We start from the raw sequence: 14,224 nt of genomic DNA on the forward strand, positions 1-14,224 counted from the left end.
CGGGTTCAGTTCCCGCCTCAGGCAACAGTCTGTGTGGCGTTTGCATGTTCTCCCCACGTCTGCGTGGGTTTCCTCTGGGTGCTCTGGTTTCCTCCCACAATCCAAAAGATGTGTAGGTTGGGTGAATTGGCCATGCTAAATTGCCCGTTGTGTTTGGTGCAGGAGTAAATGTAGGGGAATTGGTCTGGGAGGGTTGCTCTTTGGAGGGTCGGTGTGGACTTCCACACGGTAGGTAATTGATCTAATCATTAAAAATATTATATTCAGCAAATCTGTTACCAGAACTGCTGGTTACAGAGGTCACAACTATGAAACAGACCAAATTTCTTAATTAAAATTCTGCATTTTTATTCAATGAGTTTTGCAAATTGAATCCACAGACTTTTTATTTGCACTTTAAGCAAATGTTTCCATAAACACAAGGAACAAAGCATGAACATCGCATAATCCTAAAAAAGTTATATTGCAGACCTTGCAAAAGAAACTCAGTCACTCAATCAGCCCCAGTGAAATTATCTGAGTCGACGTTAAATCATACAAATGAACAGAACTTGTTGGTTACACAATAGGAACGAGTTTTACTTCATTTACAGAATACATGCTCAGTTATGATTTTTCTTTTGCTTAATAGCCATTGGCACCTTTATAAAACTGTATGCATATTACAGAAACCCATCTGCTGGGAGTATAAGTCAAATAACAGGGTTCCCATTTCTCACTAATTTTCCACAAAATAATTTAAACCCTGATTTATGAACCCTGCAAGCAAGGTTCCATGTCAAATATAGGATTCAGTAACTTGTCGATTATAATCAGTCAACATTTGTGACTTGGACACAACATGAACATTTATTGTCATAAGTTCATCTTGGAGTCTTTAGGTTAATAAAAGTTATCAAATTGCAGTATAATTTCACCATGGTTGCACCAGCATTGAACATGGATTAAAAAGCATAGGCATGTAGATGGGGTGTATGCTTTCTGATATCCACTAACAGCAAGCAAGATTCCACATTGTAAACACAAACTAGGTATGTTTATTTCCTGGTTTCTAGAATGCATGTGATAGGCCAGTGTTAAGCCCTCTGTCCACTACTCCAAAGCTAGGGATCATGTCACAAAGGGAAATGCTACACTGTATACAGTATGAAACACTATTATTTGAGAATTTTGATGAGGTTTCAAAACTTATTGATAACTTCTTTAAAACTGGCAACCAAAAAATAAGTTTTGTTTTCTTCAGCTTCCCCAATCTTATTGAGGACTTAATATTCCCTTGACTTTGGTAATTCTAATTGTTTTGGCAGTGCTATATATTTTTTTAATTTCAGCTTTAAAAAACTTAATACAAAATGAGAAACAATATGTAAACATGCTAAAGGCACACATTGTAATGACAAAAATTCTCTGGAGGTATGTGATTGCGTAAGACTCACATGAAGTCATTTCAATGAAATTTCTGGGTAATCCTGAGGGGACTTGAATAAATGTTGACTGGAGTACTAATCTCATCATTTGGAAGGTAAGGGCCTTTATAGGTAGCATTTGGCCCATGGGATTGCCTGGATTTTTGTAATCACATGAAGTATGTGGAAAGGAATTATGCTTTACATAAACAGTTTTACTCCCCCTGGTTTATGATTGTCATAGAGTCAGACAGCATGGAAATTGACCCTTCGGTCCAACCAGTCCATGATGCACTAATCCCAAGTTAATCTAGTCCCACCTGCCTGCTCCTGGCACATATCCCTCCATACCTTCCCTGCTCGTGTACTTATTTAAGTGTCTTTTAAATGTTGTAACACTGCCCGCATCCACCACTTCCTCAGAAAGAACATAACACACACGAACCACCCTCTGTGTAAAACATTTGTCCCCATGTCTTTTTTTAAGTCTCTCTCCTCTCACACTAAAAATATGCCCCCCTAATCTTGAAGCCCCTATCCTAAAGAAAAGACATAAACTCTTCCATACCATTAACATATCTCTACCCCTCATGATTTTATAAACTTCTGTAAGGTCACTTCTGATCGTCCTTTGCTCCAGTGAAAAATGTCCGTGCCTATCCAACTTTTCTTCATAACTCAAACCTTCCATACCCAACAACATCCTGGTAAATCTCTTGTGAACTCTCTCTTGCTCTAATAATATCCTTCCTATAACAGGATGGCAGACCGGACACAGTACCCCAAAACAGGCCTCACAGATTATTGCAAATGCCAAGCTCATTAGAGGGGATTGTGTAGGGGTTTGTATGTGTTTTATCTTGGTGCTTTGGCCATCATGGCTGTGGGGCAGTGTTCATTGACTAGCTGGTCTTTATCTTGTTCATCAATTTGTACGATCACATGGCTCAGTAACAAACACTTAGGCAGTCCTCTTTCATTGTAAGAAAATAAGCAAAAAGAAACAAACATGCTGCAACTGGAAACAAAACACCATGTAAAGTGATCTAACCAGCTCTGAATCATGTATATAACTCACTTGCAGAACTAAAAAAAATCAAAAATCAATTTGTGGACCCTGCCCACAACAACAACAACTTTAAGTCTCAATGATTTCTTCCAATATGTCCTGAAAGCATAATCTCATCAACTGAACTGGTGAATTATTGGATTTCACCAATTCTTTTTTTAAAAATCGATGTTTCAAACAATACAAATTAAATTACAGTAAAATAGTGAAAGGCATTGGTAGTCATATATAATTTGTCAAAATGCTGCAGAAAGAATCTCAACACCTGTTATACTTTCACTGGAGTCGGATGAATTGTATCTTCTGTTTAAATACCTACAAGTCTGAAAGTTAAAACGGCCAAAATCATTGTTTTGTCAATTATGAGTGCATTTTGTTGATGTTGCTGCAAATAATGATAGGTTGTCTGTCTATTTATAGTCTACAGCTAGAAAATGTAACCCAAAAATAATCAGACAAAAATAATCAAAAATAAAATTAGTTGTAATTTTTTGAACATTATTGCCTGAATATTTGCTCAAAGTTTTCTTCCCAATTTGTGATATTCGTAGTTCTGGTATTATCAACAGTGTTCCACTTTGAAATATCGACAGATTTGGAAATAAAATGCTGGACTTCAGTGGGTCATGAAGTTCAGATTCCCATACCAACATTTTTGGTGTCTCAGGATAATGGCATACGTAATGACCACACATACAGCTCAACTGCCCCAGGCTGATTTCATTATGAGGGTGGAAATTTTAAATTGGAGCTACCCTCATGGAGTCAAGCCTATACAGCATTGCCTGATGAATTGTTTCAATGGTACCTTAGAGGACTCATTAACCTTGGGGGGTAGGGGATCCCAAATCTGAAGTCAGAAACTTGTTGACAGGTAAGTTCTAAATAGTTGATGATTTCACATATCCAAATATAATGGAATGGTAGGGGGTCAGTTAGCTAAGGTGATTGATTTGCAATGCAAAGTGAGGCCAACAACATGGGTTTAATTCCCACACTGGCAAAGATTACAAGAAGGACTTTTGTTCTCTACCTCTCCCGTCACCTGAGGCATGGTGATACTCAGATTAAACTGGTCATCTCACTTTCTAATGAGAGAACAGCCCAATAATCTGGTAAGGCTATAGCGACTTTACCTTTAATATAATTATGTAAAATATGTTTTAACAGTGATTAATGATAGGGCGTTGGTCTTAATAGATGAGTTACCATCAAATTGACTGGCATTGTGAAACTGGAAAGCAGTCAGTTACATTAGAGTATGTTATCTAATGAACTAAACAGTCTTGTGATTTAGGGTTCAGTGTGCAAGTTGGACCCTCCACTTCAATTTTTCTTTGATTAACAGGGCAGTCACCAGTTCAACGTTTAAAGCAATATAACAATTGAGTTATTTAGTCAACAGGTTAGTCATGTGTTTAGATTTGAATGGCCATCTGTTCGACTAACTCAAATGTTTTAAACCATTTAGCTCTGAAAGCTTTGTGCAATGAATTTTCATTATGAATGTTTCCTTGAGCTTCAGATGCCAATAATGAATTCAGGTTAGTAGTGGTTATTGATAGTTATCAAGGGAAGAGTGATCTTCATTTTACTTGACAATCTTATGACACAAGATGATTACAGTCTTTGGAAAGAAGTGGAGGATGACTGTTTGATTATTTTGACCATTTTATGACCACTTAAAGGGATGAAGCCTTTTTTTCAAGTGGAGTTTGAATAACTGTTTATTTTGACAGTTTCGTGACCATTGCAACACCTTCATAATGCTATTATAAAGTTCTGCCATAGTATACACTTTTGTCAATGAGCATGCAAAGATAATGGGGAGTGTGGAGGGGATATGGGTGTGGATGGGGGTGTGAGGGCACGCGGGTGAGGGAAGAGGGCTGAAAAATTCATTTACAGAACTGAGCTGATGTTCCAGCTGGCCTTCTAACCACTCCATACAGCATCTGCATTCTCTCATTCCCATCTTGGACTTGCTTCAAGCGATGTTGGCCCTAACCTCCAGACTGCTTCCACCATCTCATCATGAAAATAGCATGGACTGGTAATGCAAGACAAGAGGTGGGCTGGTATTACCAAAACAAAATCTCCAAACTTGCAATTCCTGCCTTGAAGATGAAAATCTGGGTCAGAATCTCCATTCACGGAGCACTTGATCACATCAATTCGGGGTCATTCAACACATTTCATGTACAATGGACTGCTTTGTGCTTGTGTTGTTATTTAAGATTTTTTGGGTCTTTTTCATGTCCCAAGATCGTATTATCAACAAAGTTTGATCTATTGCCAACATACTTATAAACCAAAATCCTTCCTCTTCTTCAACTGGTGCATGAGTTTTCATTCACATCTGAATGACTTAACTTAGGAGAGGATCCTCAACTTAACAGCTGTCTCAAAAGTTAGCACTTCCAACAATATAGCTTTCCTTCATCACTGCAGTGGCATGTCAAATTAGGTTACTTACTCATGTTTTGAAATTGGACTTGAATACACAGACTTTTGACTAAGGAGGGAAAGTGCTTTCAAATGCATTATATCAAGATAACTTAAAATATAAAGATCATCTGTACAAATTCCTCTTAATTCTGGAGGTCTGTTAGTTATATCTGCAGTTGACAGATGGTATATTGAAAGATATGGATCGGATAGAAGGGCCAAATTTCCAAAATAACTTGGGAGGAAATTTTTATATAGCCCCACATTTGAAATGAAAAGCGAGACCCAACCTGACAATTGGGAACCCTGGCTGACGTTTTACCAGTAGCCACAAAAGAGGTAAAAGTGGCCACTGTGTAGCCTGCAGGAAGCTGAAGAGGACGTCTCCATGTTGAAACATCTGTGAAGGCAAGCTAAGCTTTCTTATTTACCTTTTTGGAGTCAGTCCAGGAGGTTCTGCAAATAGAAGGGCTCACCAAAAGCTGCAACAGTGTAACAGGACAGTTACATAAAGGAGACATATTGGTCAGAACCAGGGTTTATCTGACAGTCTTACCATTTAACAGCAACCCTTACAAATACCAGTAAAATGCCAGTAGGGGGCAGGTAATAGTTGCTAAACAACAAATTAATTCAGGTTGGCAGAAACCATTCCACTGCTGTTCATAGAGCCTCTTGTGATAATGTCGCTACCTCTGAGCCAGAAGATCCAGGTCCAAATCCCAGCTGCTCCAAAGCTGTATAGTAAAATCTCAAAATAAGTTGATTAGAAAATATCTCTCTGGCAGTTTTTTGTCCATGGAAGTATCCTGTGTTGCTAGGAAGACAGGAGAAACCCCCTCCCTACCAAATCCCAAATGCCTTCTTCCATTATTCTGATAGGTCTCCCATTCCCCAGCACAGCTCTAAAGAGCTGGTATAATCTAAACTGTGAAAATCATCCAACCTATCATCCCTGGATATGTGGTTCCACTAATTGGAATTTGAAGTGTAACATTAAATAGGGAGAGTCCTGGAATAACCAGTTTGCAGCAAATTGCTTAGCCTTCAGGTATAAACAAGCCATTTTACTCTTTCCAGACTTAAGAACTTTGACCATTTTAAAATTTATATTGATAATGGAATGAGGCATTTTCATATTAATCAGTGAATATAATTTGCATATGACGAGCAAAAAAATCTTAATCTTTTCTAAATGCTGGTTAAAAGCTTCTCTTTGAAAGGAAGTACAGGGTATTCTATTCCTTTGAAATAGTGTAGTAGTATTCACGCAGTCTGTGTTCCACAGTGACAAATCCTGGCCGATCATTAGCTCTGGAGAGAAGAAAGAAAATGCACAATAACTGCATTTTTCAGCAAGTTAACCTGGAAACAGAATTACACGTCAAGCTTTCCCCAATCTGTTATTGGCAGATAGTACAAATGACATCAAATTACAATATGCATAAGGTTTTGGACTAATGGTACTAATTAGTCACACGGCATTTCAATTCTTCCAACATTTTACAATGATAAACACTTTTTCTCTTTGGTGGCCATTGCTAAAAGGAGCAAAGATCAGCTTTCAAGATGTCAACTGGAAATTTTTCAGCAACTGTATACAATCTAGAGATGGGCAGATCCACTGCAGAACTCAGCTGAGTGTCTCACTCACTGCTGAACAGGAGCATATGCTCCTGATTTTTGTCTGATGATGTTGGACTCCAACTGTACGACCCACTTTTTTTGGATTAATGGTGCTGGAAGAGCACAGCAGTTCAGGCAGCATCCAAGGAGCAGCAAAATCGACGTTTCAGGCAAAAGCCCTTCATCACTTTATTCCTGATGAAGGGCTTTTGCCCAAAACGTCGATTTTGCTGCTCCTCGGGTGCTGCCTGAACTGCTGTGCTCTTCCAGCACCACTAATCCAAAATCTGGTTTCCAGCATCTGCGGTCATTGTTTTTACCCTGTATGACCCACTGCCTTGGGAAAGCAACCATATAATCAAAGACTCCTTCCAGCTCGCTTATAATCTCTTCCACCCTCTTCTGTCGTACAGAACATATAAAAGTTTGAATACACGTACAACAGATTCAAGCTGTTAACAGACTTTTGAATTGATCTCTCAAATGTTGGTTTTGATCTCTCTCTCTGTGCATCTTCACTGTGGCTGTAACACTGTATTCTGCACTCTGTTCTCCTGTATGCATTTTGTATGTTATGATCTGCCTGTATATCAAGCAAAACAACACTTTTCACTATATCTCAGTACAGTGATAACAATAAATCAATCAATCCTATGAAACATCTTGGGCTGAATCTTATGATATTTTGGCTAAGTATCACTTTTGCTAAGTTTTATGAAAGGTTTCTGTCCATGAGGCTGTCTGAATTTTCTTATGTTATCATCCCAAATTTGTCCTTTAATCTACCATGCCCTTATCGCACCTCCCTTATCAGATGCTAGCTGGATTCTATCAATTTCTGTAGTAAGAAGAAATTGCCAAAGCAAGTATGTTCTAGAGTAGACCATGATCCTTGGCACCAGCACCATTTTTAAAAGGCTGTTGCGTATTTGGCCAAGTACTGACAGTCTGGAACTAAATTGCACATTTAGTGATATTTTGCCTGGTGAAGAAGGGGACATTTGCAGCCTGTTTTGAGGTCCTAGTGAATAGAGTGGTGCAGAATTGGGTGTGAAGACTACAGTATACTACCAGACTTGTTGGAGATTGTCAACTGGGTCAATTATCTGAAGGAGTATCCAACATTGTAGAAAGAAGGTAATCTTATCTTTGCTTCCTCACACTCAATCAATTCTGTTACTACCCAAACCTTCCACCAAGACACTCACTATTTTGTGCAACATCTTCCCTCACTCAGTTTCACATACCTAATAACCCCACACCATGAACCCTGCTTGGATTCTGCACCTCTCACACTCAATGGAGGCATCTTACATCTTTTCCCCAAATGCACAAGTACTAACATCTTTGTCATCCAATTTCATCTTACTCAATTTCTTCCTTTCTCTCAGGGCAGAAAGAACCCAAATTTGTGGTGGGATACCAGTCATTTGGTCCTCATCCCTTATGGTGAAAAGGTCCTGATCATGATTGTCTCAAATGGTTGAATGACTGCTCAAGCCAAAATTGAATGACTGCCCTTGACTTAGTATGCCAAGACCACAGAGTTAAAGGGTGTCTCACATGTTATGACTGAACAATACTCTACTTAAACCTTGAGAAACAGCCATATAATTTAGGCGAATGCAGTGTGTCTGCTGCGTATACTGCTGGCACACAGCTCAGGTGTAACAGAATATTTACAGAATATGGTAATGTGCAGCAACATGTCTATCACCTTGACTGCTGACAACCATAATAAAGTGCTTGACTTTGTGCCTGAACTAAAAGGCAAGACTAAGCAAAGCTGGGTAGGCAAAGCAGAGTTACAATGAGAATCCAAGAAGGTACAAGATTAGAGTGAGTGCTATGAGAACAAATGAGCAGTCCTGAGATATAGAGCTGAAAATGTGTTGCTGGAAATGCGCAGCAGGTCAGGCAGCATCCAAGGAACAGGAGAATCGACGTTTCGGGCATAAGCCCTGTTCCTTGGATGCTGCCTGACCTGCCGCGCTTTTCCAGCAACACATTTTCAGCTCTGATCTCCAACATCTGCAGCCCTCATTTTCTCCTCAGTCCTGAGATATAACCTGGTCCAGCCTGACCTTCACGTCCAGACAAGAGCCCTTAAATAGAATGCAGGAAACAGGGATTATGAGATGGCAAGTACCAACTGGTGAGTCATTTGAACCATCGGAAATTAATCTAGGAAAGGAAACTATGCCACGCTAGGATGGACTAGAGAGAAAGTTAACAAAAGAACATAAGAATCAGCAGCAGTAGTAGGCAAGAAACTCGTTTATTTAGAAACTGGGAAGGTCAGTTTCCTTTCACTGTTCCCTTGTTCAGTTTCTGTTTTTAACTGCTTCAAAAACCTCTACGTGGAGCATAAGAAATAATAGCAGGAGTAGGCCAGTCAGCCCTCAAACATGCACTGTCTTTCAACAAAGTCATAGCTGATTGGCATCAGGCCTTAAACCCTCTTTTGTGCCAGCTTAACATAGCTCACAACACCCCAGTATTTCAAAATCTATTCATCTCTAAATTCTTTCAGTGATCTAGCCTCCAAATTTCACAGGGATAGAAATCTCCAAACATTCACTACCCTCTGGAAGAAGAAATTCCTTCACATATCAGTTTTATGTGGGTGCATCATTATTTGAGACTTCCCTACTAGTGGAAACCTCTATCCTTTCAAGTCCCCTTGGATTTGAGTATATTTCATTAAGACAATCAAGAAAGTTAATAGAATACTGTTCTTTATATTGAGAGGATTGGGGTATAAGGACATAGACATTATGCTGCAGTTATCCAAAACCCTGGTTAGAACCTGCTTGGAGCAGATCTGAGCATCATACCGTGGGAGGATACATTGGTGTTAGAGGGAGGACAATTGGGTTACATGAATAATACATGAGAGATTATACAAATTAGGCCTCAAGGATTGTCTAGAATTTTTAAGGTTAAGGGGTGATCTGATAGAAGTCTTCAAGACATTAAACAGGAAAATACTGGGTAGATAAAGATAAACTATTTCTAAAGTTTGAAGGTTATAGATCTCAGGGGTGTAGTCTAAGAATTAAGGTCAGGCAGTTCAGGGGAGATGCTAGGAAGTACTTCTTTATACAAAAGGTGGTAGATGTTTGGAACTCTCTTCCAAAAATGACTGTGAATTTTCAATCCGAGGCAGATCATTTTTTGTTAATTAAAAGTACTAAGGAAAATTGGCCAAAGGTCAGCTTGGGAGTTAGGCCACAGATAAGCCATGATTTCCCTGAATGGTATAACAAGCTTAAGTGGCTAAATGGCCTACTCCTGTTCCAATATTTATATAATCCAAATAATTATCCAATGTCCTCTTGAATGCCTGAATTGAACTTGCCTGCACCTCACTCCCAGGCACCATACATTAATTACAGGCTGAGTGAAAAGGTTTTTCCTCAATTCACACTTGCTACTTTTGGAGATCACTTTAAACTTATGCCCTCTCGTTCCTTTTACAAATGGAAACAGTTTCTCCCTATCTATTCTATCCAGGCCGCTCATGATTTTGCAAACTTTTATCAGTCTCCTCTCAGCTTTCTTCTCTCCAAGGAAAAGAGTCCCACACTCATGAATCTGTCCTCAAAACTGAATTTCAATGAATATTTTTTGCTGTAGTACATAACTCTTTGAGGCCATATAGACAACTCCTACCAATGACCTCTTTTTCTTGCTATTGCTTAATTCTATTCAAACTGAGTTGAAATTGTGGTCTGTTCTACCTGTAATCACTATTCATCACTGCACTGGTATATTAACAAAGTTATTTCATCATCTTTTCCTTTCTGCCTATTCTTCCAGAACTTTTACCTCTTTCGAATATAGAGTTCCCAGAATAGTCGCCCTGCAACCACATCTCCAAAACAGATATTAAGTCATTATTTTTATTTCTATTCATAACATCAATGTCTCCAGCCCTAATACTGTCACAGCACCAGCAGTAGAGGCCACAACACCAAATCATGCCAGACTACTCCACAGTTGCCATCTAGGTTAGGGCAGTTTCATTATGGAGGGATGCCCAGCACCATATGAATTAATGACTTTCTCCATTTCTTCAGGTAAGTTTCACCATCTTCTTTTCAATACCGCACACATACTCTCTCTACTACTATCACTACTTCCCACCAATGCACATGCTCCACTTCTGTCGCTCTTGCCAGTAATATCCTCCCCACTCATGCCAACCCTCAACACCATTAATCCTGCATGCCCTCTCCACTGTCTACTTACCCACTCAGGACACCTCCCCACCCTTGCACCAACAGTAACATCAGTGCCATCTTCTTTTCATCTTTAGTAAGAACTACTTCTCTTTCATTCCAGGAGAAAAACAACACACAATATAGCAGAAAGAGTAAAGATGTGTGGTGTGCTGCCCATCATTCAGATGAGGAGAGGATCCTGACTCTACAGCCCTAAGAAGTACCTGAACTGGTATCAGAGGCAGCAGTTAATTTACTGTGCCAGGATCCTTTGAGTAAGATCTGCTTCCTTGACTTTAGTGATACATATTGACAACTATGACAAGCTTCCTAGCTATTATCTGCACTAAACAGCAAGGAAAGACAGCAGTAATATGAGCCTTCTATCTCTGGCAAATGGGGCAAAGTGCAAAAAAGCAAGGGCAGGGCAATGCAAGGCAACGATGCTGTGAGCATCCAGGTAGTCTCAAACTGAGGTTGCGGTATGACAGCGTGAAAAGCCTAGAAATGCAGCTGATCCAGTCTAGCAGCTGGATGCAAGGCCCTGAGAACATAGTCCTTGTTGTAGCATTATAACTGGTCTGAGATATAGCATTAAAGTGCAAAAATGTCATATAATTGGATCAGTGATATGCCACGAAAGTCTCAGAAGCTGACACAAGTCAGATGCTAATGACTAGTGCCTGTAGAGTGTTCCCTGAGATATTGGTGCTCAGTTTCCAACATGGAGGGTCTTCAGAGCAAGTGGTGAGTTTATTCCACCAGTTACATATTTTGGTCTCCTTGTCAAGTTTTACCAGTGCTAGCATATTTTTTGAATTTGTTTAAAAGGCTGAATATTAAGGAGGTGGGTTGTGCTGTTAAAAAGGCATTTAACAAATGTTGATCCTCATCATTTGAGATCTCATCACTGTCTAGTGAACATTTCACCAAAGCATACTAAAGCATAAAAGATAGAGTGAGATGATCTTGACATCGAAGTGAGCCTCGCAGTACTTGATTCTGCCTCACATCTTACCACAGACCACATTACTCAGACTCCTGTAGGTTTCTGCCCCAGGTTTTATGCTGTTAACTGAAACATGAGGAAATGACTTACTTGTATGTCCAACATTCTCGCATCAATTCATACATTTCAACAGGACATCTCACTGGAGAATCCAGTCGATTATTTGATTCAATCATTTGTACAACCTCTTGGCCTTTCATTCCCTATGCAGAAATCAAATATTTAATGAACTCTAAGTTGCAAATAAATACACTGAATAAGCAGATGGTTTTCATAGCATTTAACCCTAGGAAGTGAAAAAAAGATCACAAGCAGATACCTGAGGCTGAATTTTACCTGATGCCATTGGGCATGGCTGGAGAGTGGGAGCACCTGAAAAATGGGCAGGTGTGCACATTGGAATAGTTGAGAGGTTCCACAGAGACAGATATGGTGTACATGGTTTGGATACTTGTAATATCATCTAACTAGTTAATGCTAATTGTACCTATTGCCATCATGCAATAACCATACCTTAGCATTTAAGTTAAGTACCTATTCTCATTAAGACTCTTTGGAGCTCTATCATCTACTACTGTTACTTAGACAGGTCTTTGGACTCACCATGCCAAGGAGCATTGGTGGCTGCCAGCCATTCCAGCCAGTAACTGCCAGTGGTTGAAAAGCAAATCTCAATATGACAATGGTTATCACTCCTAGTGGCATTGCTAGACCTGTAAAGCTGCTGGCCCTTGACTGGCTAGGAGGAAGTAAGGACTGCAGATGCTGGAGATCAGAGTCAGGAATGTGGTGCTGGAAAAGCACAGAAGGTCAGGCAGCAGGAGAATCAACATTTTGGGCAAGGGCCCTTCATCAGGAATGAGGTTTGTGAGCCAAGGGGGTAGAGAACTAAATGGGAAGGGGGTGGGGCAAGGGGCAAGGTAGCTGAGAGTGCAATAGGTAGATGGAGATGGGGGTAATGCTGATAGGTCAGAGAGGAGGGTGGACCAGATATGGAAACCACCCTCATGAACTGTCCTACCTGTCCATCTTCCTTCCCACCTATCCGCTCCACCCTCCTCTCCAACCTATCGCAATTACCCCCACCTCCATCTGCCTATCACACCCGCAGCTACCTTCTCCCCAGCCCCACCCCCTTGTCATTTATCTCTCCACCTCCTCGGCTCACAACCTTATTCCTGATGAAGAGCTCTTGCCCAAAACATTGATTCTCCTGCTCCTCGGATGCTGCCAGACGTGCTGTATTTTTCCAGCACCACACTCTCGACTTTGATCAGCTGGTAGCTCTTAGGTGCAGGATATCTCATGAGAATTTGAGGCCCTGGCAGTTGGCTTCCCATAAGCAATTTGGAATTCTATTCCATTGGAGCTCTGGGTTTAGTTCAGCATTAGTTGCCAACAATCCCTGCCATCTAGATAGATTGCTCCCTTTGCACCCAGTTTCACAGTATAGGCAGAGAACAAAATATTATTTGTGTAGCTGAACCTGAAAATAAAGTCAAGAGAAGGAAACTAGTGGATTTACTGTGAGCAAAAAATTGCACTTGAGATAACAGATCATTAGTTTAATGTCAGTTGTGCAGGAGCTGCTAAAACACATCACTGGAGTAACTTAGTTTGTAAAAGTATATGCTAATCCAAGAAAATCAGGAAGAATATCTGATAACAAAAACAGAAGTTGCTGGAAAATCTTAGTAGGTCTGGCAGTATCTGTGAAGGAAAATCAGAGTTAACGTTTCAGGTCCAGTGATCCTTCCTCAATATCTGATAAACCTAGTTAATTTTTTAGGAGGTCATTGTCAAGTTGGGAAAAGGAGACAGACAAAGGAAATATCCCCAGATCGGTGGGGTGAGGCAAGAGGTTTTAACAACAGATATTATTAGGGGTTCAAGTTTTCACCACATGTATTTACTTGGATGAGCTATTTATTCTCATCAGTTACATTTCACTCCATTGAATTATTTAATTTCCTATTGCTGATTGTATTAGAAAGCACTGATTTTTTTTGTTTAAAAGAGTCATCAATTTCTTCATTATTATTGGACCGAATTTTATGATGTGTCCTACACTTCCAATTATTTAATGGAAACAAAGGGAGGCATTAAGTTGTTTAGGTAAGAACATAAATTTGTGAATGGAAATGGATCAGTGGGAGGGATCAGTGGGCAAAATTACAGCAAATTGGGTTCAATGTCAGAAAGTGTGATGTGACCTAATTGAGGTCTTTAAATGATTAAGGAATTGCAGAAGATGGATACAGTGAAATTAATTCCTCGAGAGGGACAATCCAGATAAATGGGGCATTATTAGGTGAACCAGGAGTGAAGTCCAAAAGCACTTTTGAACACACAGCACAATTTTCAACTCTATTGCTTAAATGGTTCAGAATGTTAATTAAACTGAAATTTACAAACCAAAGTCAACTTCTTTAATAGGCTA

General features: G+C 39.7%; 1 protein-coding gene across 2 annotated transcripts in view; it reads right to left on the bottom strand.

Moving 5' to 3' along the window:
• Nucleotides 1-323: 323 nt before the first annotated feature.
• The window catches only part of syk (spleen tyrosine kinase), a 199,035-nt gene continuing 185,134 nt past the window's right edge, over nucleotides 324-14,224 (bottom strand). For both annotated transcript variants that reach the window (XM_087997072.1, XM_043714053.2), the window contains 2 exons: nucleotides 11,875-11,987; nucleotides 324-6,237 (listed from right to left, as the gene is read on the bottom strand). In XM_087997072.1, coding sequence (XP_087853198.1) covers nucleotides 6,162-6,237; nucleotides 11,875-11,987 — 189 coding nt within the window. In that variant the 3' untranslated portion in view covers nucleotides 324-6,161. The remainder of the gene's footprint in view (nucleotides 6,238-11,874; nucleotides 11,988-14,224) is intronic.

The sequence above is a fragment of the Chiloscyllium plagiosum genome, unplaced genomic scaffold (genome assembly GCF_037043375.1).
Source record: "Chiloscyllium plagiosum isolate Xiang-an unplaced genomic scaffold, Cpla_swu_hap1 HiC_scaffold_2, whole genome shotgun sequence".
Lineage (NCBI taxonomy): Eukaryota > Metazoa > Chordata > Chondrichthyes > Orectolobiformes > Hemiscylliidae > Chiloscyllium > Chiloscyllium plagiosum.